Source organism: Quercus lobata, chromosome 2, assembly GCF_001633185.2.
Source record: "Quercus lobata isolate SW786 chromosome 2, ValleyOak3.0 Primary Assembly, whole genome shotgun sequence".
NCBI lineage: Eukaryota > Viridiplantae > Streptophyta > Magnoliopsida > Fagales > Fagaceae > Quercus > Quercus lobata.
The window spans coordinates 23,169,653-23,196,165 of NC_044905.1; the positions used below are offsets into that span (position 1 = coordinate 23,169,653).

General features: G+C 34.0%; 2 protein-coding genes across 3 annotated transcripts; one reads left to right on the top strand and one right to left on the bottom strand.

The window, feature by feature from the left end:
* Window positions 1–6,098: 6,098 nt before the first annotated feature.
* On the top strand, window positions 6,099–16,625 carry LOC115975009 (potassium channel AKT1-like). The gene is made up of 12 exons (XM_031095637.1): window positions 6,099–6,568; window positions 6,813–7,181; window positions 7,689–7,746; window positions 7,840–8,157; window positions 8,681–8,926; window positions 9,358–9,456; window positions 9,653–9,685; window positions 9,800–9,985; window positions 12,700–12,894; window positions 12,989–13,064; window positions 14,622–15,203; window positions 16,049–16,625. Exons 1-12 carry the CDS (start codon window positions 6,318–6,320, stop codon window positions 16,330–16,332), a joined length of 2,697 nt encoding a protein of 898 aa, XP_030951497.1. The 5' UTR covers window positions 6,099–6,317; the 3' UTR covers window positions 16,333–16,625.
* Window positions 16,626–18,212: 1,587 nt separating this feature from the next.
* Window positions 18,213–24,157, bottom strand: LOC115975010 (probable boron transporter 7). 2 transcript variants are annotated; one of them, XM_031095638.1, is made up of 14 exons: window positions 23,326–23,422; window positions 22,669–22,768; window positions 22,280–22,362; window positions 21,976–22,168; window positions 21,736–21,874; window positions 21,488–21,653; window positions 21,219–21,385; window positions 20,619–20,792; window positions 20,410–20,505; window positions 20,206–20,322; window positions 19,802–20,109; window positions 19,147–19,426; window positions 18,860–18,995; window positions 18,213–18,766 (listed from the first exon to the last, which is right to left on the bottom strand). In XM_031095638.1, exons 1-14 carry the CDS (start codon window positions 23,405–23,407, stop codon window positions 18,753–18,755), a joined length of 2,055 nt encoding a protein of 684 aa, XP_030951498.1. In that variant the 5' UTR covers window positions 23,408–23,422; the 3' UTR covers window positions 18,213–18,752. The 2 variants fall into 2 exon arrangements, 1 of the variants encoding a protein (XP_030951498.1); XR_004088045.1 differs by lacking the exon at window positions 23,326–23,422 and adding an exon at window positions 23,975–24,157 and having other exon boundaries at window positions 18,860–19,426.
* Window positions 24,158–26,513: the final 2,356 nt, after the last annotated feature.

The window sequence follows — 26,513 nt, forward strand, 5'->3', positions numbered from 1 at the left end:
AGATTTGGAGATCTATATCTACTTTAAAAAGAGACCTGATTCAAAGGAAAAACGTTTAAATTGATACGCTTTCACTAAAGAAAAAAAAAAAATCAATCTTGAGTACTTTTTGAAATGCTCAAAACAAGAAGAAAGATGAGCATAACACTGCTCATTAATCAAATTTTGTGCTGCTTTTCATGTTTAAAATCCCTTGCGTCGTATAATCACAAGGTATGTTTGGATCCTCACTTTTGTTAAGAGGACATCATAATCTTTTCACTGTATAATTTTGCAAATGAAAGACAAAATAGGGCAGATATTAATTAAAGGCGAGATCACCAAAAGTAGACCTGATTTGAATTAGATCGATTTGAGACCAATGCTTAATTGGCAAACTATAACTATTAGATCTAATAGTTATAGTTTGCCAAGCGTTGGTCTCAAATCAATCTAATTACTTTTTAAAAAATTTGATTCCCTAAAAGAAATAAATAAATGAAAGGAACTGTTAGTCATTGGGTCGGATTATCCCCAGTCCATGACCCATTTATGGAACATTCAAATAAGAGGTTCGTGGGTTTGAATTAGAATAATATAAGGGGTAATAGTGAGAAGTGAGAACTCATGATTGATTTGTACATGTATGATTGTAATTGTGGTGTTTGTGAAATTTTGAACAGTTCATGAAGGCTTATAAAACAAGTAAAAAAAATTTAACGTATGGACCATCCAAACATGTTTAAGGCAAAGTTTTATATGACGGATAATGGATAAATTAAATTTAACTCACGTATAGTTGGCTAACTGTTAGTGATGGTCAGGGTTGGCTCAATACAATTTGAGACTTAAGACGAAATCTTTAAATGAGTTTTTTTTATATTTTTACATCTCTTAATAATATTTATTTTATTAACCATCAATTTAGTTGATGTATTATTATATTTATATATTTTTTTTTAACTTTATTATTTTTACTTTTTAATATGACTAATTTATTTGAGCGATGTTAGTAAGACAATAAATTTTATAACATATAAATTAACATGTTGTCAATTTGATTTTTTAGCTTTCGATGGAGGATAGGATATGCTGATTTGTGGGTTGCTTTTTGAGGAGATTGAAGCTTGTTAGTTTCTTGGTATGGTGATTGAAACTCTTTTTTTTTTTCTTTTTTTTTGGTTGGGTTATCGTACCTTAATATATTGGTAAAGGAAAGTAGATTCCCGCGCCCATGGCATACAATTGCTTAGTTGATTCAAATTTCTTGAAACGGTGGATTTTTTAAGGGTCTTTATTACTGTAAGTTTTATTATTGGAATTGGTAATTGGAGAGAGGAAAGTGTTTCATGGTTTCAGACTAAAAAGCATAGGTACAAATATATGGTACGATACAAAATAAAATACAGCAATTCTTGAAAAATTAGGTTACGAAATAGCGGGATACATATATTAATTAATTATTAAATATATTTTTTATGTATTACTAAGTGTTTATTTTAAATATTTTCATATAAGTATATATCAATTTAAGGATACTGAAGTGAGCAATAAAGCTTGGGACATAACAAAAGTTCACAACAATTTTATAACATTCCTAAAATAGTCTACCACTTTATATATGGGCCCACCACAAGGTCAAATTAAAAAAAATGTTGTGAACTTTTATTTATCAGTATTTACATGATTGTAGAATTTATTGTGCATATGAAAGTATCTAATAGTTCTATCAACGTTTTTGTATCCAATATTTGGGTTATAATTTTTTTGTTCATCCTTAAATTATCTACAACCATTTCCTTTCATGTTTCGAATAAGAAGTTTTATTTCCATTTTATGCAAGTGCATGCTCCTAAAAAATAGTTATATATTTTTTTAAATATTATTTTTGAAACTTGCTACTAACATACACGATGATAAAAAAAAATTTAACGATATACATTTTAAAGTAATTTTTTTAATGTTTCATTTTCCATAATTTGTATTTTATTATCAAAGAAATTTTACTATTTTGTCTTTTTTTTCCCTTCACATTAAGAATGGTATAAATTTTGTAATACTAAAATTTTATATATCGTAATATCTTTAAAAAATAATATATATATATTATAGTTATAAGATTTTTTTAATAAAGCAAAAGTATAGTCTCATATTTTACATAAAAATCTTGAGTGTTACATAAATAATGTTAATATATTGAAATATTTTCATGGACCATTTATGTAATACTATTCACTCAAATAATATAAATAAAATTTTATTCATTGTTTCACTAATAATATTTATTGATTAGCAACAATTGGAAGCAAAAATAATTTTTTTTTCCTTGATTATGATTATGTTTTTGTTAAATTATTACTTTTATCCAATATTTAAAATATCAATACTTATGAGTTATGAGTTTTCATGCATCATAATAATAATAATATTAAGAACAAAGTTTAGCTACAAAATTGGTTGTAGCAAAGTTACAACCTTATTCAATATCATTAATATTACTACATATTTCAAAAATTTAACTGTTGGATTGCATATTCTATACGCTCTTAATACATGTGTCAAATTTTGTGGTAATTAGATATTATTTACTACAAGATTTATAATATTATATTTTATATATAACTTTAAACTACAAAAAACTTGCAATCTAGTCAATTTATTGATGACATAGCTATTAATTTTTAATTTTATAGAAATTTTGCAAAGTATGGAGGATGTGGGGTTATTTCCCGTCATTAGCAGTTTGTCCGCTTTGGGGAGTCAAGCCCGCACGGTTTTGTTCTCGGTCCCGAGTGTGGTGTTTGGGATTTTTGGGGTGCTTTGACCCTGTGACACCCTAGTCCCACATCGGTTGGAGATGCGCCTTACTCATGGTTTATAAGCCCTTGGAGCAACCATGAGTGTACCACTACACAGTATACTCATGGTTGCTCCAAGGGCTTATAAACCATGAGTGGGGCGCATCTCCAACCGATGTGGGACTAGGGTGTCACAGGGTCAAAGCACCCCAAAAATCCCAAACACCACATTCGGGACCGAGAACAAAACCGTGCGGGCTTGACTTCCCAAAGCGGACAAACTGCTAATGGCAGGAAATAACCCCACAGAGGATATAAGAAAAAAATGTAATCTAATGATGGATTTGTCAAAATTTACCTTCAATAAGAAGATATTGAGTAAGATTGTAGCCTTAAGCTACAACTAATTTTGTAACTAAACTTTATCCTAATATTAATATAAAAAAAACATTTAAAAAAAATTAAGTGTGCAATGCACAAGTCTATCATATATATATGTGTGTTTGTGTGTGTGTGTGTGCGTGTGTGTGTGTGTTTATATTTATATTTAAAGCCAAAGTTGAGAGTAAATTCAATTAGATTCTAAAACTGAGCTGTTATTTTGTGTTATATGTCTCATCTAATTTTTGAAACTTTTATGTCAAGTGAGTTAATTGAATGCAAAATACTAGAAATCCAATATAAATAAACAATAAAAATTCAATTATATATCTAATTCTATATCTAAAATTAGAAGAAAAGAGAGTTTGAATTTTTTTTTCCTTTCTAATGTCATTTGTTTTTCTAGCTAAAATAATTCAAATTTATTAACAATTTACATAACATTATGAATAGTGCTGTTATTTTGTGTTATATGTCTCATCTAATTTTTGAAAATTTTATGTCAAGTGAGTTAATTGAATGCAAAATACTAGAAATCCAATATAAATAAACAATAAAAATTCAATTATATATCTGATTCTATATCTAAAATTAGAAGAAAAGAGAGTTTGAATTTTTTTTCCTTTCTAATGTCATTTGTTTTTCTAGCTAAAATAATTCAAATTTATTAACAATTTACATAACATTATGAAAATGATGTGTGTGTGTGTGTTTGTTGTGCCAGAGGTTTTAAACTAGTTTTTTTTTTTTTTTTTTTTTTTTTTTTTTTCTTCTGATAACAACTTTTACTATTACTAGTTACTACTAATAATAAAAGTTGCATTTCATGTGATAATTAGCTAGGACATACATATGGCAACAATACCGCTTTGAAGACTCAACTTTTATTATATAGTATATAATATACGATAATATATGAGATAAATATATGATATGATGTATATTTTGGTTATGTAGTAAAAACTATGCATGCTAATGGTTTTTTTTTTTTTTTTTAATTTTTTTTGAGAAGGTGCTAATGGATATATTTGTATCATCATGTAGCCCTTTTTTATCTGTTATAATGAAAATTTTCTTTTAATTAACTAATTTTTTCTTCCTTTTAATTGTAAAATATATCCATTTACAGTTTATTTGTCCCGTTAATTGTTTGCCTTAAAATAAGGAGCTAATTAGCCTAATCTAATACTTCAAATTTCAAACAACCAAATACGAAAATCTCCAAATTCGCAAGGCAAACTGTAGAGGCCAAAGGAGAGTTACTTGCCGAAGTGAAAAGATAGAAACAAACAATTCCCTCCTCTCTTTTTTTATTTATTTATTTATTTTTATTTTTAATTTTTTGTGAGAAACAGAATGAAGTTGGGCTAATCCATCTAGGAATCTAAAACTGGGAGAAAAGATTTCGAGATCTCTCCGTTGAAATTGATTCATTTAAATTTTCTGATATATATTACAAATTTAATAATATATTTAGTGTAAATTGTAAATTACATCCCTAAAGTTTGGAGGTGTTTGAATTTTATGCCTTAAAGTTTCAGAATTTGGATTTTACCTCCTAAAGTTTGGAATGTTTAGATTTTTTACCCTGACGTTTTAGAATTTGGATTTTACCCCCTAAAGTTTGGTATTGTTTGGATTTTACACCTACAAATTTTGAAACTTTAGGATGTAAAATCCAAAAACTCCCAAGTTTTAGGAGTAAAATCCAAACACTCCTAAGATTTAGAGGATAAATTCCAAATTCTAAAACTTTAGGGTGTAAAATCTAAATACCTCAAATTTTAGGGGTGTAATTTGCAATTTACCCATATATTTATTGTCATGTCACATTACTTAAAATTTTAAATGGTGTAAGTGTAACATTTTATACACGATTAGATCTAGGGGTGTTTGCGGTGCGGTTTTGGACCCTTTTTAGCACCGCACTTTGCGGTGCGGTTTAGCTAAAACTATAACTGCATCGCACCTTGTTTTTGTGATTACATGTGCAGTACGGTGCAGTGTGATGTGGTTTAGAGTTTAGCCAAAACCATAATCGTACCGCACCTCATTTTTGCAGTCACATGTGCGATACTATGTATAAGATGCGGTTTGAAGTCGGTCTATTTTTCAAATTTTGGGCTTTTCCTACTCAGTCCAAAACTAATTTTTCCCTTTTTTTGGGCTAAGTTTTAAATTATTGAACTAGTTTTTTATTTTTATTTTTATTTTATTTTGGGTTGGCATTTCTAGTCAACACTTGCTAGAGTTATTAAACTTTTTTTTTTTTTGAAAACTAGGGTTGTTAAACTATTAATAATATATTTAATATTAAAAATAAATAAATATATTAATATATAGAGAGGGCGCGGTGTGGGGCGGTTTTCTTATTATAAAACCGTAAACTGCATTGCATCATGCGGTGTGGTGCGGTGCGGTGCGGTGCACTATTACTTGAGGTGCGGTACGGTTATGCCATTTTGCAGGTGACTTTGGTGCGGTTTATGCAGTTTGATGAACACCCCCTAATTAGATCTATTAAATAAATTTTATTTATTTCAAGTGAAAAAAGAAAAAGAAAAAAGAAATCCTTCCACTTGAATTGGCTCCTTTATCTCAAGTGAAAATAAATGAGTATGATTTCTTAAACCACAAATCAGAAACCAGACCTTTTATCTTATAAAAAAAACAAAAAACAAAAAAGGCCTTTATCTTCTAATCTTTTTTTTTTTTTTAAAGATATTTAAAAAAAAGAAAAAAAAAAGCATAACCCATTCCCCTTTTCAAAATTTTTAAGGCCGCATAAAATACCCAAACTATTAGAGGAGAAAGAGAAAAAGTAATAGATTTATATGAAAATTACTTACAGCTAATTATAATCTGCCACGTAAATTAATTGCAGCAAAAGTTATAGAATTTTACGCGGTACTAGAAGTTCTCGTTCCCTTCCGCATTCCACTAATTTGAACTCCTAAACATAAGGTATGGGTGTAAAACAGTGTTAAGTTCGAAAAAAGGATTCTGGAGAGAGAGAGAGAGAGAAACAGTTAAAATAGATTTGATTTTTATTGTTGCAACACAACAAATGGCGATGTGATGTTTGCAGCGAGAGAGAGAGAGAGAGGAAGAGGGAGGTAGAATTAAGAATCAAAAAGAGGATTCAATACATGAACATTGATGAAAATGTGGACGCTGATACATAGGAAGAAGTTTGACGGGGCGTTAGGACCATCAATTTGCGTGATGGAACAAGGAAGAGATAGCAGAGCAGAGACAGAGGATCAGCCAGTTCCCACTCCCAGAGAGGTTGATATCAGCCATTACAGCCTCAATGCCGGTATTCTTCCTCCTCTTGGCAACATCGCCCGCACCACCCGCCGTGTCAAACTCCGCCGCTTCATCATCTCCCCATTTGATCCCCACTACAGGTACAGGTTCATTCTCCTCTCTTTTATTAGAATTATCATATCATATGAGATTCCGCTTTTGCGGGCTCTGGGAGAGAGGTGATTGGTAAACAGTCTTATTTACGACCTGTTGCTTTGGGTGGAAGGCACCTGCCATCGTACCAATGCCCGCCCCATATCATATGTGTGTTTTTATTGAATATAAGTTATGTTTCACGTCATGTTTATTTGTTTGTTTGTTTGTTTGATGATTTAAATATTGCAGGCTTTGGGAGACATATCTGGTGTTGCTAGTGTTCTACACGGCTTGGGTATCTCCATTTGAATTTGGATTCCTTGAGCAAAAAATAAAGGGACCTCTGGCTATAACCGATAATGTTGTGAATGGATTTTTCGCCATTGACATTGTATTGACCTTCTTTGTTGCATACCTTGACAAAACATCTTATCTTCTCGTCGACAACCCAAAGCAGATTGCATGGAGGTACACAAGGACATGGTTGCTGTTTGATGTCATCTCTACAATTCCTTATGAACTTGCTCGGAGTATATTGCCCTCTTCTCTTGAGGCATATGGTTACTTCAATTTGCTCCGCCTATGGCGTCTCCGTAGAGTCAGCAAAATGTTTTCCAGGTAAATAAGCTCATTTTTATTATTCAATCTGTTTTAGCTGTTTTCATTTGCAATCAATTTCAAAATGAATATATGTATGTACACATATATATTGTAATAATGTTTCTAATGCACTAACTTCTTAAAAAATTAGTATAATTTATTTCATCTCATTTTGTTAAATGTATGGAGGATACAGCATTGTTCGTTTCCTTTGAGAACAAATTCCATGATGTCTAATAAGCTCAGACACAACTTCCTTTATAATTATGTATTTATGCATTTAGTTTGTCTGAAGTTGCTCTTGTAATACATTTCCTGTTATCTTACATATTATGTATCGCCAGTGCAAAGCAGTGCCAGCAAATCATAAAATAAGCGGAAACAATTTTGTCTTCACCTCTTTTCCAAAAAGAAAAACAATTAGCTCATGTCATTATTATAAATTTCTTTCCCTTCTTTGTCTTCCCCAAATTTTGTATTCATAGTCATTTATCATGAAATTCTACTTTTCTTTTGTCATTTCAGATTGGAAAAAGACAGGAACTTTAATTACTTTTGGGTTCGATGCTCAAAACTTATATTTGTGAGTATCTGTCAATAACATTTTGTAATTGTCATTAAAGAGTGGATACTTTTCAATACTGATGCATCTTATCATGCTTGTGATGCCTTGTAGGTTACTCTCTTCGCAGTTCATGCTGCTGCCTGCTGCTTCTATCTTATTGCTGCGCGTAATTCAAACCCAAGTCATACATGGATTGCACTTTCTCTGGATAACTTTCATGACCAGAGCATATGGATTCGATATGTGACCTCAATGTACTGGTCCATAACCACTCTTTCAACCACAGGCTATGGTGATTTGCATGCCACAAATACCAAGGAGATGGTATTCGACATCTTCTACATGCTCTTTAACCTTGGTCTAACATCATATTTAATTGGAAATATGACCAACTTGGTTGTCCATGGGACCAGTCGAACAAGGAAATTTGTGAGTAAATGCTGTCTTAATACTTATTTCAGCATTCCCTTCATTTGCATGCCATTTTTCCTAGGAGCTTGGACTTCCTTTCTGGATGGTGTTTGTCAGAAATTTGGATGTCTGGGATGTGCTTAAATTAGACAAGCGATTCTCTTGATTACCTTAAATGTGTATCTGGTCAGCTTCTGTCTTCATCTAGAAACTGAATAGTACCCATCTTTGATTTACAAATTAAATCTACTTGATGTCATTCAAAAATTCCAATAAATACCATAGACAAATTGTTTATATAATTATATCTGCTGCTTCTACTTTCTAGTTTCTATTGCATTGTCTTGTAACTTTGATTGTGACACTTGGAGGGGCGTATAAGTTTGTTTTGAAATTCCAGAGCATTATGCGCTTCTCATATAATGAAATTAAGTCACTCTTTTGGACTTTTCAATTACTTGACCATCCATACTAGAGCACTTTCGAATTTTTCATTTTGTTTGTTTTCTTTGTCTTATTTACAAATTACATGCAATTCCAGAGGGACACTATTCAAGCAGCCTCGAGTTTTGCACAAAGGAACCACCTACCTATCCGCCTACAAGAGCAGATGATTGATAATTTGTGTTTGAAGTACAGAACTAATTCAGAAGGGCTGCATCAGCAAGAGATTCTTGATTCCCTTCCTAAAGCCATTCAATCTAGTATCTCACACTTTCTCTTCTATCCACTTGTTGACAACCTCTACTTGTTCCGTGGGGTATCACATGACTTACTTTTCCAACTGGTAATACTCTTTAACTTTATTTCATAATCCTTGGTTGTATTTGGATGGAGCATCAATAGGCCTTTCCCTGTGTTTCCTCTGTTAGATGGAAAACGAGTGTTAATAGTTTTTTTACGGTCTTCATTTTTGCATATAAAATTAAGAAAAAGATCATGGAATTTTATGTTTGTTGGAGCTGAAGGTTGAGAAACATGAGTTTTGTATGGTGTCTTTATGATGCAAAAAATGCCTGTTGTGAATTAAACAGCATTAAGAAGATAAAACTGAGCTCTTTTTTTCTTTTTCCTCTTAATGTTTTCAGATTTAACAAGAAAACAATATCTTGCTTCAAGACTTTAAAGCATGCATATCCAAACACCTACAGCCAACAGGTCGCTTTTATAATTTTCACACTTGTTTTACATCCATCTTTTTGAACTTTCCTATTGAAGGTCTCTGAGATGAAGGCTGAATATTTTCCTCCCAAGGAAGATGTAATTTTGCAGAATGAAGCACCCACAGACTTTTATTTACTGGTTACTGGTGCTGTGGTAAGAACTTTTTAATGAATTATTGTTCTACATGCATAGTGGAATTGCTAAACTTATATGAATTTGATTCTGGTGCACAATATTTTCAGTTTAACTGGATAATTTATTCCTCTAGGAAAACAGACCACCCTTTTAAAATTTTTTTTCCTTTCTCTATCCTTCAGTTGACTTTGTCATTAAATTTTCTTTCTCTCAGGAATTAATTGTGCAAAAGAATGGATTAGAGCAGGTAAGTATAATGATAGAAATCTTTTTTTTTTTTAATTTTTATATATTCTTTTCACTATTGCTCTTCACTGGGGTGCTAGGAGCTGAATATGCTCTTTGAAATGGATGATTACAGACTGTTGGTGAGGCTAGGACAGGAGATATTGTTGGTGAGATAGGCATGCTCTGTTACAGGCCTCAACTGTTTACAGTTCGGACCAAACGATTGTGTCAGCTGCTGCGTTTGAACCGTACTGCTTTTTTAAATATTGTTCAGGCACATGTTGGAGATGGGACAATAATCATGAACAATCTTCTTCAGGTCTGTAAAAGTTGTTCCACTAGTAACTTCCCTTTCCTTCTCTCTCTTTTCTTTTCTTTTTTATTTGGGGGGGTGGGGGGGAGGGGATTATTTCAGTTGTAATCTTTGGCTCATTTTATTTATTAATATTTTCTTTATCTCTTCAGAAATCTTTATTTTTTCCCCCTGATTTTAGTTTGTATGAAAATAATCTTTTTAGAATATTGATCATTTTTTGAAATTTCTAAAGACAAATTGAGGAACTTTATCTCAAGGTAAGGTAGAGAGAACTTTGTATATTGCATTTATAGATGGATTACAAGCCAAACAGTGGGTTATTTACAATGCACTATGACTGCATTTTGAATAGGTGCATGAGCAGTATTGTAAATTATGGAGTAATCTAAGCACTAATTTAGGCACATGTTGTGGTAGCTATTACTGAGGATAATAGCTGTTAAACCAAAAATCATGAGCAAGAGTCATGGAGGCTTTCATTTGTGCATTGCCGAGAGTTGAGGAGAATCTGCATCACATGTGGCATTTGTTATAGATATCTGCGGCAGACATGGGATTTGCAACAGATATGTCTTCTATGTTTTCACTCCCCCTCAAACGGGGTCAAGGATCAAGGATAAGGCCTAGTTTGGTACGTAAATTCACAAAATAAAACCTTGGACAGAGGCTTTGTGAATATGTCTGCTTTGGAGTTTGGAAAGGACGTATCATGTTTCAAGGGCACCAAGAGACACTTTCACGACCAAAGTGATAATCTAATTCAACATGCTTTGTGTGACCATGGAAGACAGGATTGATAATCATTTGTAAGGCATTGAGATTATCACAATGTATGATTAGCACAGTATGCACTCAACTATCTTGTAGTGAGCCACTATAGGGTCATGAATGAATTAGAAAGCTAAGTTGACACCATAGGATAGATCAGGTCCAGTGAACTTGGGGTATTGAAGTGCTCCCACAAGGATTTGATAACGAGAAGGATCAGGATAAGGCTCATCAGTAGATGGGAAATGTCTGCCTTTCTCAGGCATTGGAGTAATAATGGGTTTGCACATCTGCATGGAAGCAAGTTCCAAGATATCCTCAGCATACTGGTTTGACATAAAAACAGGCTATGTTGGGTAACGCCTAGAAAGTGATGAAGAAAACACAAGACCTTGATGAAGAACTCATGTCCCAACTGAGAGATGAACCGGTTGATGCGAGTTGAGGACAAGACGAATTCTGGATATCCCTGCCTTTGACAACTTCCAGTACAAGGAGAAATGTTTCTAAGAAATCGATACCATCAACTTGGCTAAACCTCTTAGCCACCAACTAAGCTTTGATACGTTCCAAGGAGCCATCTTGTTTCAATTTTGCTTTGTAAACCCATATATGCCCAATGGCATTCATGTCAGGGTGATGTGCCAGTGCCATGAGGTCCAGATTTGCATTTAGGGCAGCAACCTTTTTCATCCATAGCAGCAACCCATCTAGGCTGACATTTGGCAAAGATGATGGATTTTGGTACAATAGGTATATCATGAGTAACCCTTGCTACATGAAAATTAAGGTACCTTGGAGTTGTCATAGTAGGAAGCGGGTCAACTGTTGGTGAGAGACTTGGTATAATATTTGTGGCAGGTACGAATCCTGAAATAAGGGAAGCAGAAGGCAATAGTTTTGTTGATTGAGGTTGCCTCCCAATCTGTGAATGTAATGAGCTTCCCATCAATTTTATTATTGCCATACAGTCGTGTCGGCGCAAAAAATGGCAAGGTTGTTTTATCAAACACAACATGGTCAGAATGTAGATGCATCCTCTAGGCGGATGGTAGCATTTGTAACTTTTGTGTTCAATACTGTGACCAATGAAGGCACATGGGAGAGACTTGGGCTCCAGTTTGTTATTTCTGTAATCCCCAAGATAGGGGAAGCATTTGTAGCCTAACATACGCTATGATGAATAGTTAGGTTGTTTGCCATAGAGTCTTTGAAATGGAAGTCCATACCAAGTTTTCGATAGGGTAGGTGATTGATCACTTAGTCCAGAATTTTTATGGTTGGTGTGCATGGAACATCATTGTGAGTCCTAGTTCTGTGATGTCTCGATACTTACGTTCTGTAGAACCATTTTGCTTTGGCATTTAGGGGCAGGCAGATTGTTCGTGATTCCCAAGGTTGGCTAAATACCAAGTGAATTCAACATTCGAAAATTCTCCTCCTCACAAACCATTTTTCAATTCTCTAACAAGTGCATACAGCCCATCCTTCTTAGTGCCCTTTGCACTACTTGATTGGTTGACCTGTTCTTAATCACAAAACCATCTCTATCAAACTAAAATTTAAGTGGAAAATCAGGGGTAAGTTTACTCATAGATATAAAAAAGTCAACACTTTGTAGTTATATAGTAGCTGTAGTTCTTTGTTATGAAGTTAAATGTTGAAACTATCTCAAAAAAAAGAAAAGAAAGGAAAGTTAAATGTTTACAGCATATTATTTATTGGAATTAGGTTGAGTTGGACACGTTGTTCCTCCCATTATGCACGTACTTGGTTACTTATAGCACATAACATTGTAATAGTTTGTTTTTAACAATAAAGAACAGCTATTTTCTAAGATTTAGTCACAAAAAATATATAAAATAATTTATGTCTAAATAAGTTATAGCTATATGGTTCAAGTAGAGGAATATATGTTTTATTCATAGACTAATTTGTCATTGATGCAGCATTTGAAAGATATACGGAATCCATTTATGGAAGAAGTTCTGACAGATACAGAGAACATGCTGGCTCGGGGCAGAATGGATTTGCCCCTTAGTTTATGCTTTGCAGCAAATAGAGATGATGATTTATTGTTGCATCAGTTGCTGAAGCGTGGTTCAGATCCAAATGAAGTGGAAGATGGTGGACGGACGGCACTGGTGTGCAAAGAATCTTTTTTGATACACATATTTTCTGCTAGAGATAATATTTGAATTAGAGACTCTGAGGTTACTTTGCTTTTTGTTGCAACAGCATATTGCGGCATCTAAAGGAAGTGAGCATTGTGTAGTTCTACTTCTAGAGTATGGAGCAGATCCTAACATCACAGGTAATTTTTATTGCATGACGAAATATGAATCAACCAACACTATTGTGTGAACTTTTTGTATCCCTTTATCTTCTGCTGCAGTCTCCACAGCTCTTCTTATCTTTAATTGTAAATTACCTCTGAGTTCTTTCTAGGTTCGTGGATGTTATACTTTGTTAATATTTATTTTGGAAATTGGGAAGGCCAGAATTCTGTTTTAATTTGTATTTGTTGGAGAAGCACAGATTTCTCTCTTTCTTACAGGGGTGACTTTTGCCCTAGCAAGAGTATAACAGGCAAATTCCCATTTGAGCACACTTGGAAGTGGCTATAAATAGAAACCTGAATTTATGTTTTTTTTCCCCTCTCTTTTATTTTATGCATATTGTTCAAAGCATTTAGATGCTGTCCTCTTGGCACATTTATAAGTTTCACTAGTTAGACTTTTAAAAGAAAAATGCATGTTTTGAAAATTGTACATAACATGTACCGTCGCTAAGTTTTTAATATTGTGTCATGGATGGAGGGTTGTTAACCAGGTTGCATCTGATTTATTTTTCAAACATAATTATATTGACTTGAGATTGGATTGTAGAAAAAGTTGTATATAAGTTCCTAAGATATCAAATTATTATTTGTATATTATTGATAAAATAAATAGTTCATTTCGTAGTAAAATTTATATAATAATACAAGATAGTGAATCTAATTATTATAGGTTCATAAAAAAATCATTCTATATAATTAACACTATAATTTCAATTATAATTTTAGTTATTAATAATTAGTTTAGATTTGTGAAATAGTAAAATATTTTAGCCGTGGTATTTACTATATATGGGAAAATAATAAGTTAATCAAGTAGCTCATAAACGAAAATGAATCAAACTTGAACATGTCATCTTACTCAGTGATAAAATCAAACTCTGCTTCTGTTCAAAATTAAAATTAATTCTAGACTTTTAATACTCCATTCAGTTCTGCTCATTTAAAGCCATAATCAAGGTCTTTAACATGGTTAAGTTTAGACTAAAATGCACCTACACCTACAAGTTTAGGGTTTATTTTTAAATTGGTCCTTCAACTGTTAGAACTTTCAATTAACACCATCAACTATTACAATGATGTCAATGTGCCCCTTTGAATATAGTCTGTCACGTTTTCACTATTAACCTGCTCAACAACGATGTGTGTTTTTTTTTTTTTTTTCCCTCTCTATTTTTCTATTCAAAACGACATTGTTTTTGGATGAGTTAACAGAAAAATTCTATTGGATGTTGATGGGAAGGGCACATTGATGTGTTGTAATACTCAAGAATATAAATTAAAAGTTTTCATGGTCAAGAGATAGAAGCGAGCCAAAACTTAATTTTACTACTAATCATTTGAGTGAGTGATGTTATTAGCTGATCTTTATACAGAATATGGATGAATGTAGAACCTAGACAAAAGAATACCTGTAGCTGACTTCAATTAATTACATGGAAGCAAGGTCTAATTGAGTTGAGTTCATATCAATGCAAACATTGCGTATTTGCTTCATAAATTGGCTTTAATTGTTAACTGCTATCTTTGCAGATTCAGAAGGAAATGTTCCCTTATGGGAAGCAATGTTGGGGGGGCATGAATCCTTGATTAAAATTCTCATGGACAACAGGGCAGAGATATCTTCTGGTGATGTGGGTCTTTTTGCATGCACTGCTGTGGAGCAAAACAACTTAGAATTGCTCAAGGACATTGTCAAATATCGTGGGGACGTAACAGTGCCTAGGAGCAATGGGAGCACAGCTCTTCATGCGGCAGTATGTGAAGGAAATACTGAAATAGTTAAGTTCCTGTTGGACCAAGGAGCTGAAATTGATAAGCCGGATTTCAATGGATGGACCCCTAGGGCTTTGGCAGATCATCAAGGTCATGAAGACATAAAGGACTTATTCCAGACCAAGCCAGAAGAGGTCAAGAAACCACCAACTATCCCGGTTAGAATGAAGCCAAATGTGTCATTCCCTAATAAGTACCAGAGTGAGCCCATGATGCCCCCATATCTCCATGAAAGCACTCCACCTCCCAGGGAAGTGAGATGGTCAGAAAATCGTCCAAGGCGAAGGCCTAACAATTTTCACAATTCACTTATTGGGGTCATGTCAGCTGCTAACGCTGGTGAGCATGCATCTCTATTTTGCATATATTCTTTTTAAGATACCTCGGAAATTTTTATTCAACTTCCAAATTTGATGATTTGGCAGTCATACATTGGTGTGATTAAGTTAGGCAGCTGTGAACATGTCAAGATTATATGCAAAACTAAAAAGTGATGAGGAAAGAAGAATTGCATGCTTGAAATTACAAGTATAAACTGTCAATTAAAATTTTTCCTTTTTGGTAATTAATCAATAGAGAATGTATTAGAATGCCTTCTAGCTTTTTGTTTTTTTAATTTTATTTAATAGCAATAACTAAATGATGCACTTTATGGTAAAATGAACTGAGTCAAACTTGATTTACAAAGATACAAAATAGTCATTTTGTTTGATTTCTGATTCAATTTCAGCACACTCAATTTATTTATTTATTTTTATTTTTTTGGGTTTCAGCAATAATAGTAATCAATAACCATATCCTTAAGAATGCACTTCTATAGAACAGGCTTGTAGTCCGATTGGCACATTTTCCCGCACCCTTTACATTTCAATTCCCATGTTGCAGGTTCAAATCCAACTCCCCCCTCCCCTTCCCAACAAGAAAAAAAAAAAAAAAGTGCAATGTCACCTTTTTCTATAGTGTCATATGCAAGTGCTAGATTTTTATCCAAGGCTTACTGTATGAATATAGTCCTACTCAGCTTGGGGAACTAGAGGGCATTTCTTAGCCCTAGCAGTTCATTTCTTAACCTTGAACACCTGCAGTTGATGTTTCTGATAATTAGTATATTGGAAAAACTTAACTTTCGATTTTAGTAATCACACTTTTACTGACTTTTAGTCAAAATCTTAAAAAAAATGCAGGTGGAGGAGACCCTATCCCATCAGGAGGCAGTTTTCGTAGTACTCAGAGTGTGAGCAGCTACCCGGCTAGGGTGACTCTTAGTTGCCCCGAGAAAGGTGAAGTTGCTGGAAAGCTTGTGCTTCTGCCTGATTCACTTCAAGAACTACTTGATATTGGTGCCAAAAAATTTGGGTTCTTACCAAACAAAGTTGTAACAAAAGAAGGAGCTCAAGTTGAAGATATAGAACTTATTAGAGATGGCGATCATCTTGTTCTTGTTAGTGATGATGGAATTGGCAGTTGAAAAAGCCAGACTTTTTTTCTGTTGGGTTAGGCCTCTAAGAGTGATACTGGCAACTGGACTTATAAAAAGTGGTTCCACAATACCGCGTGAGCATTTTGAGCTTTTGGGATAGATATTAAGAGTGATATCATAAGAAATATGTATATACTAACACACACAAAAGAAGAACATACACACACACACACACTCAAACACAAAACCTCTTTTCTGCTAGAGAATGTGAATGAACTGTATGGAAAGAACTTGGAGGTGACAGAGATGATTACAAAGAAGAGGTTTGTTGTGCAAATTCATTTTTGTTTTGGATTAGGAATTGGAACTTGGAACTAGTCAGCTCACTGCCTTGCCAACTGGGGCTTCTTCTGTAATTCTTTTTGAGGTTCCTTTTCTAATAATCTCCCTGATTGCGTGTTCTGTGCTATCAGGAGAGATGAATTAGGCTTAAAATTGAATGATTTCCTTTTTTCTTCACTCCGTTACTACCCAAAATAACAAACATGAATAAAGGATATATTAGGCTTAAAATTGAATGATTACATAAATTTAGAACTTCAATTGGAAAAATTATAAATCTGAGACGTAAATGAAACTTGATATAAAAAATTCTGGTATTTTATGTAATTTTCCAAAAAAAAATAAGAATAGGTTTGCATGATCAATACTCAATAGTTATTTAAAATTGTTATATTCATTCTTAAAGGAAACGTGATTTTTACAATTTACAGCAAACCCAGGGCTGGGTAGGGTTCTGCTTTTATCAAGTTCTAAAGAGAATAATTATATTATGTCTGTATTGGGGAAATAGCATTTTGGTTTCTATATTTTGGAATTACTTTTGATTTGTTCCTCACATTTTCCCAATAGTAAATTTGGTTCATATTATTTTTAACTTACTATCAAGTTAGTCTCTACTGTCCAATTATTGATCTACCTCTGAGTTTGTTGTAGTTCTTTGCAATAAGTCACCTGGTCTGCTAGAAAACAACCAATAGTTTCTCAGCCTTCTACAGAGGCTGAATACTGTGTGTTGGCCTCCTCTGCAATTGAACAATGCTAGCTTTGAATGCTTTTGAAAGGTTATTGAGTCTATCTTCATCATGTTCCCTAGTTATAATGTGATATTTATCTGCCTTAGCCATTGCCTCTAACTCCATGTTTCATGCTTGCACAAAACACATCAAGGAGGTCTTCCATTTTGTTTGTGAACGCGTGCTTCTCAAGGATTTACAGGAGCTATTTGTCTCAACTCTCAAGCACAGATCAGCTTGCTAATATTCACAAAAGCTCTTCCATGTACTCGTTTTTGGAGTTAAGAAACAAACTCATGGCTTCCTTTATCCCCATTCGTTTGAAGGTGGATATGAAGCAGTACTGTTATACTACAGGTTGTATAGAGATAAGCTACAAGTCATATTCAATCATATTCAACAATTGTATTGTACTACAAGCTGTATTTCGTATCTGTATTTTATTAACCCATCATTTGGTGTCCTGTTTTGAAATCACTCTTTTTCAAGTATGGCTTTTTTTAATCTCACTTTTTTCAATGTACAACTTTTTAAAACGGCCTATTTTTTTAAATCTGAAAATTAAGTTATACCAAACACGAGTTTGTCAATGTCATTAGTTATATCAGTAGCTGTAAGTTAAGTTTGTTACTGGTTTGTTGAGGGAAGTTACTACAGCTGGTTGAGTGATTAGGGTATTTTTGCTCTATTTTCACGTAAGAATACCAGAACTGTAAAGTATCAATGTGACTGAATTCATTTTGTTACAATTCGGTATTCTTTCTTCCTTCCTCTCTCCTGATTTTCTTTAGCTTTCACCAAAACAAAGCAATTACACCATTAAGAAATTTAATGCAGGGCAAAACCAAAATACCCCATAACTGCACTCATGGCAAAGATTAATTTATTATCAAGTTTCAAGTCTGATACATTGAAATGACACAGGAATAAATAAAAAATATTGGAGCACACTGCATAGTGCTACATTCTCTAACACCTGATTTGATTTCTAGCTTAACTATCTCTGTACACACTGGGAGTAAATAACAAAATTTAAATAAAGAACCAATAAAAAATCTAGTAGTCGCAAACCAAATTACCTAAAGAAGAGGGAAATTTGCTATAATTTTGCTAGTATAATTGAATGGCTATGAAATCTCACAGTATACATTCTAATGGCTTCCCCAACTTTCTAGCTTCTCTCTATTTCTTCCACATATTTTCCATTCTTTTTTGGTCACTCACTCTCTCTCTCTCTCTCTTATATTATATGATATGATATCATTTGTCCTTAGCTGTTTCTAAACAAGAAGACAAGAAAATGTCGTCACTTCTTCAGAGGATCATACTCAAGATCATCATTGTACGAGCAGAGTATATCAACAAAATAGCAGCTCTCATTATACTCGGACATCATCTGGGTAAACCTGTAAACCATGCCATTTGTAACTTAATAAGGGATGAAACTAGATTTACCATAAATATGTTGGAATCTTAAAGAGTATGTTTTGGTTAGTTACCTGAAAGTTCACTGAAGCTTACAGTTCTAAGTTTGACCTCCCCTCTATTGGTTGTTATCTTATCCAAAATCTCAGAATCATAGAATTCTTCTGAACTCTCCCCAGCCTCGCTACCAGAATCAGGTAGTTCTTTTCCCTGCTCACACTTTTTGTCAGATACCATATTGCTTGCTAAATTTTAAACTCATCGATTAACATTTTGTAGTAATTTTATCATCATTCCAAAGCCAGAATGGATTAGTAAGCTGGTCCACAGATAAATAAACCATGAGTATTAATATACATACCACAATTGAGAGACTTCGGGTACGCTGTGGGGCACCAGCAATTTCCTCGTACTCAGAAGCATCTAGTTCCTGAAGATAGTAAGGCTCGAACAGCTTGGGAAGTAGGTGTTGTCTTATGCTTACGAGAAGGAAGAATGGCAACGGAAACAAAATTCCAGCTATAGGTATCCATGTCACACCGAAACAGACCAGAAAATATACAATTTGGAAGAGTGTAAATGTAGCAATGCACTTGAATGGTACCGACTCCACAAATGAAGCATGAGAGCCTTCCAAGACTCTGCCCAACACAATATCATCACAAGATTATGATACTAAACGAGAGTATAGGCAACATACACTTTTAAGAAACGCACAATTTATTTCACTCAAAGGTGCTCAGACACCACATGGGAGTTTATGCCACCATCACATTTTGTGTTTCATACAAGTTTATTAGTTCACATGAGAGAGATTATAATATCTGTTTCTTTGGTTTCAGTTTAGCTGACAGGGAATGGAGTCACCTTCTCTGACAAACTAGCATGTATTGTTATGTATAAGAAATTGGCACATAAAATTTCCAAGAGGCATCCTGCTGTCTCCAAAAATGAAATAGACTAAACCACAACATTTTGTTTAACCAAAGTTCTGAACCACTTATAAGATGACTTACTTGTAACGACGTTCGGGAGTGATGAAGAGGAGCAAGATCCTTTCCCAGAACTGATTTCCTGGGAGACTATCAATGGCCATGTAGGCAAAGTATCCCCAAAGAACTGAGGTAGGTACCATTTTGATTACAGAGATAGCACATATTGATACACCCACAAGGAGGGACTGAAACAAGTTGCTCATTCTTTGTTCATTAACCCGGACAGGCAAATAAGCATCAATGTATTTCTCTGGATCAAATTTTCCCTTTGCATCTCCCCCATCATCAGCTTTCATTACAGCCTCCTTCAAGTTTTCCAACTCTTTGGTCTGCAAGAAAATTTACAATATGCTTATCAGAGTTAAGAGAGTGCGTTGTGGAGAGAGAGAGAGAGAGAGAGAGAGAGAGAGAGAGAGAGCAATTACAGTTGGAGCTGTTTCCATTTCCATGAATACAGCTTCCATCTTTCCATAGATTTCAGAGTTGGTCGCATGATGTTTGATACATTCCTTGGCATGCTTCATCATCTTCTTTCGGATCCCCTGCAAATCATGGCCCATATTGATATTATTTACAAAATCTAAATCAGTGGTCTTGATAATAGCAGTCAAATACATTGCATAACCTACCTGCCTCTTGAGAACTGCCAGACTCTTAGTGTGCATTGGGGACTGCGGGAGCACTCCATTCGAAGGAGGAAGTCCAAGCAACCCACAAATCAAAGTCTGAACAACAACATTGAGCATCAAGTCTTACGAATGAATAACTTATAGGTTGGCAACATGAATTACAAAGAGAAAATTAAGCCCAAAAAAAAGTTCTAAATCCAGGGACATACCATTAGTCCAAGCAATAAGATATCATAATGGTATGCAGAAGGTTTTTGGAGGTTAAACTCCTTCTGTTGTGCCATCTGAGAAGCTACGCTGTGGTCAAAGAAGTATAGACCTGCTATCATAATTGCTGGTACAAAGGCGGCAAAAATGTACGAAAGTGGGACCTTTCCCATATCCTGAAATTTCAGTGTATGAAGTAGATAAATTAGGTCATATATCCTGCAACTTGAGTGTATAAGATAGATAATTCAGTGCATAGTTAGTTCAATTTATTAACATGCTAAATTGTTAAATGTATCAGATAAATTTGACCTATAAGTCATAGACCTGGCTTATGTTAGGCCTCTACTGGATTCAAATCTGACCCATGAATGGATTGGAAATAGATCCCCCATACAATAATTTCGGGGAGAGCAGAGTGCTTACCTAATAGGAGAGTTGTTTAAAACCATTCCAAGCAACCATAGAACACTAAAAAAAAAAAAAAAATCTCACATCCCAACCTAAGAATTCTAGGATGCAGTGTAAGAGATACTATGGAGTGGCATGTAATCATTGGAAGTAGAATAGAAAAAACAAACTATTCATCCGAAATTTAGTACCTTGATCACTGTCCAATGGTACAATGATGCAGATTCCCAGGGAAGTGGACAAAAGAGCCTTCTAGGAACTCCATCCGGAACTTTACCGGGTACAGCAAAAGCCAATGCTGACCAGAACAAGACCATAAGGAGAACCCCATAGTCTGCAATGATTCCTCTCAACCACCCTGTATCCGAAACCATAAAATAGTAAAAGAGGGAACAAAATTAGCCCCAATGTGGACAAGCTTTTGTAAATTGACAAAGACACTGAATTTTAGTTTATTTACCTGTGCCGTATCTCCATGATCTTGCTCTTCTGCTCTTAAGTGCAGTGAAGAGTAGACCAAATGAGAAAAGGATGGCAAGTAACCCATTTAAATACAGCCACTGGAATTTGTACTTTTCCAATGCGGTATTTTCAGCTTTGGGAATACTGAATTCACTGATCAATCCCTGTGATTTGACAATTGTCACAATTAGTATCTGCTTTTGCTAAATCCACAATTTTTTTTTTCTCTGCAAAATCAATTGATACCTTGACAGCCTCTTGCATGAAAAGAACAGCAATTAACATTCCAAAAAGTTCCGCCACTATCCTTGTAAATCTAGTGATGATGGAACATGCATTGAATATTGCAAGAAGAAACAGCAGGAGTGCTGTCCAGACACAAACCCTGTAATATAGGTACACTAGTAAAGATTTGTAACACTTATGCTAATTCAGAATTTTGTTAAACACTGAATAATCCAGAAAATATGACATTGATTCCCATACCACCCAGCCCAAGCTAAATACAGCTTGCTCCCCAACTCTGGCCGTCCTTTACAGAACTTGTACAAATAAGTGTACATTATAACCGTGGGTTCTGCAACTCCTAAAATCAACAAAGGCTGTCCACCAATAATTGAGTGGATGATTCCACAAAGAGCAGTAGAAGCTAATGTTTCCACTGTGCTTAAGCTTCCATCTGAGATAGGGCTCAAATTCAAGTAAACCAATGAAGTTTTTAGACATTGCAATAAAATTCCTCTGTACCTCTTTAGAAGTTCAATTTAAGGAGAGACAAAAAGTAATGTACCTGTATCCCTACTCAGTTGTTCCCCAAAGGCAATAACTGGGAGAGCAGAAGCAAAGAAGATATAGGTCGTTGGAGCCAATATCCTGACATAGATTACATGATTTATGTATAAAAAATATGAGTAATGCAAACAAATTTCACAGCTATTTTTTACAACCTATTAAAGGTGACAAATTATAGTTGGTGTACTATCACTTTTATATGAGTTCACCATTGACACAATTTTTACTGTACACCAATTACAACCTGCTAACTCAGTGGTCATAAAAATAAACAGTGAAATTTATTGTGAAAGCAGGCTTATTGTTGGTATATGGAATTCCCACTATATGATCTGTTTCAAAAAAAAAAAAAAAAAAAAAAAAACAAACAAACAAACAAACGATTACCTAATGCCTGAGCAAAGTTCCCAGTCTTCCTTATAGCATGCAGCCCTTCCTTTGATATCTTTAATTATCCCCTTGAATGGAGTTCTGATGTTTCCCATTGCTGATGCAGGAAACTATAGAACTTAGAATGATCATTTGGTAACTTACAAAGACATACTACACAAGTTTCTAGAGATCTATTCATTAGAATACATAGAAGCTATACAAACTGAATCAGTGAAAATAACCAAGTTCAAATAGTTGCAAACAGACTAACTAAGGGGGAAAGGGGAGAAGTTAATAAACCAACATCCCCTGTGAGATCTTCATGATCCAACTGTAAAAGAAACTAAGAACAAATTAAAAGTTCATACTTCAACAACAATCTTTTAACCCCCTCCCCCGGGAGAAAGAAAAATGAAGAAGAAGAAGAAAATGAAAATCTGGTCAGTGGTATTGATGATCTTTCTAAGTAAATACATATGTACAAAAATACTAGCAGGAGAGACATGATCCATAGTTCATAATACAAAGCATTATATAATTAAGAATTCCAAAAATCATGGATGATGTTCTAAAGTTACATTAATACAAGTAAACTCACAGTATGCACACAGACTGCATAGCATATAAAAAGAAACCAAACTAGATTTAAAGCTTAATAGTTAATAACATTACTCGTACAAATTTTGAGGAAAAATCCTCCTGCAAATGTTCTGAACCCAAACATACTCTGAAAAAGCACCCTTTTTATTACCATTATTTAATTATTTATTAATAATTCAATAATTTTGAAAACATGAGATGTCAGTTGAGTGACAAGGCTCTTAACTACCCTTTTTATTACCATTGATGATTGATGATAACATAGTACATAAACTATTAAAAATGGTTCCAAATATAAGCTGACATTTTTTTTTTAAAAGGGGAAATGAATGCTTTACTAAGGATAATAAGAAAACTCATGCGTACAAACCAAATAATGTACATCAAGAAGAACTTCAATGCAGCGTTTGGTTGAGAAGAAACCAATAAGAAAAAAAGAAGACACATTGCAGAGGGGAAAGCACGGAAGAGAAAGAAATTGAAGTCTTAAGATTTTGTTTTGCATCAGATTCAAGAGAAAGAAATGCAAAAGAAAAATGTAACAACCATGAGATTTTTATGTTTCCATTAAACAAAACTCAGAAAGACGTAAAAACTGTGCTGTTTTGCATTGGTATTATGTTCCTTTAATTAAATTAAAACCAAACTAAAACACACATCATATTAAAGGAACGTAAATAATGAATACACAAGACACACACACACACACGCACGCACGTACCTGGGATACTCGCATGAAAATCCCAGAAAGATAGAGAAAGAAAGAGACCACAATGTGAGGAGCTGGGTGGGTTTCAATTACAAATGGCTCTCTCTGTCTCTCTCTGAGAGAATGAGGAGACAGAGATAAGAGACTCAAAAACTGAGAGGGGTTGGGGGAGTTGGAACTTGGAAGCTGAGAGGGCAAGAGAGGCGAGTTCAAAAACTAAAAAGCGGGTTTTGTGGGACCCAAATACGCGGTGGTCTAAATGTGGGGTCCTCCAATATTTGGAATGATGTCGTGGCGACATCTGATTGGGTTGTCACGTGGGTTTCTTTTTTTCTTTTTCTTTTTTATAAGTAATTGTCACGTGGGTTTCAGTTAAAGGTAAATGTCTGTTTGTCTGTTTTTTCTATGTCGGTCTTCGTTGCACATCGTTGTAAAGTAGTGAAGAGGAGTTCAAAGAGCGTTTGATTGGGTACGTCAATGGCTATTAAGACTTTGACAGATTTTGAGTTCATCTCGGCCGTCAAATGGCTTTGCATTCGTCTTTATTTGTCGGTCCACTTTGCGTTTTTGGCGTTTATTGCATGTTTCATTTATTTTCATTTTATTAGCTATTAGATGGGAATGGACTTGTTTTTTGGAAAAACAAATGTACCAATTGGTCGTGTGTTCCACCAGAGTGATTAAAACTAGCTGCCTTTAAAATGCCATGGGTAATGTTATGTTGCATTTAAAATGGACCTTAGGAAACAGAAACCTGATGAATAATTCCTCACACATAGTTCAAAGACCATAGTTTAATTAAAAACCAAACAATATTGTTAAATATAATAATTTTACCACACCAAAAAAAAAAAAAAAAAAAAAGCTCATAGGCTCATACAGACTATTCCAATATATATAAAAGTTGCCTAAACTGAAAGTCGATTTCTCTTGCTTATTGTTTAAGTTGGGGTAAAAGGTACTCACTACAAAGATGAAGAAGATGCAGTACTCGCTAGGGAGGGCTTATCATAGGCTACCTGTGGATACCCACTGCCAATCTTTTTTATTCCCATTCAACACAGCAGGGCCCCCGCAGCATGTGATTTCAATGTATGTTGGCACGCAGTGGCAGAGCTGCTTAACTTGAGATCCGCCGAACCGCATAAAGACTGTTTGTCTTTTCATTACTTGCTCACTGTCGACTGTTGGAGTTTTGTTTCTGGCTTTACTAGCTCGCATGCACCGACGTCACGCGTGAACATCTGCCGACAGACAGCAAGCATATTAATATTATGATTATTCCTTAACTGAATTATTACTTTGCGTAACAACCAATGTTTTTTGAATTAGATTCGGACCGTTTCTGTTTCTCCATTGAAAATAAATATTTTGATATGAGTTTTGTAGTTTAATTGATTGACACTTTTTAATATATTCATAACATTTTTTTAATGTTCAAATCCTATATTACTGCTGTAACTATTGAATTATTTAAAATTTTTTTTTTGATACCGTCTATTTTGATGTACCGTTCTCTTCAAATCCTAGTTTAATGTTCTATACCATATCATTTATCAACTTAGAATCAAGTAATGCAGGCTTAATAAGATTATTATTGTTAGATTCGAAAAAATCAAGAAAGTCTTGCATTCAAATAGACAAACTATAAAAACCTCTTGATAGCTCTTTGTTGCAGGGTTTGTCCATCTCAAGCCTCGTAGACAAAAAAGCTAATTAGTGAGTTTTCACTCTAACAACTATATAATATGTTAAATATGATAAAGTAAATGAAAAAAAAACAAAACAAAACACACATTCTTGATGAAAAAAAAAATTCATACTCATAAGGTTTATACTTTTTGGTTATATGTGTCTATATATGTTATATTAACTACCTAATTAATTAGTCTCTCTCAAGATACTTATCTCCCCAATATGTGGTTTTATAGCTCATGATGGTGTCATTACAAAAAAACGGGGCTATCGCAGCGTTTTGAAAACCACTGGGCTAGCCCCAAAAAGCGCTAGGATAGGGTCAAAATTCCTATCCTGGCATTTTTTTCCCGGCACTTCAAACCGCCGCGGTTTGAATGTCGGTATAGGGTCGTCGGACCTGAACTAGCACTTTTGAAAGCGCTGGTATAGGTCTTGAATCAATATAATTTAAAAGGACTTATGCCAGCGCTTTTAAGTCCTTTTTTTTTTTTTTTTAATTTTAAATTTTTTTAGCACTTGTAATGTACCTAAAATACATATTTTCCAATACCTATTTTATAGCAACTGTAACAAACTACAATTCATATTTTTCAATAGCAAATATCATACCACATTAAACCAAGAAACTAAATACATTTAATTACATGATATCAATAATTACATCCCAAATGTTTAGAATTTTATACACAAAATAATACACCCTAAGTATCTAGAATGTTATGAACAAAATAATACATTCTAAATAACTATGTACAATGTCCTACACAAAAGAATACATTCTAACTATATAGAATGTCTTGCACAAAAGAATACATTCTAATTGTTTAGAATGTTATAATAAAGTTTCCAACTA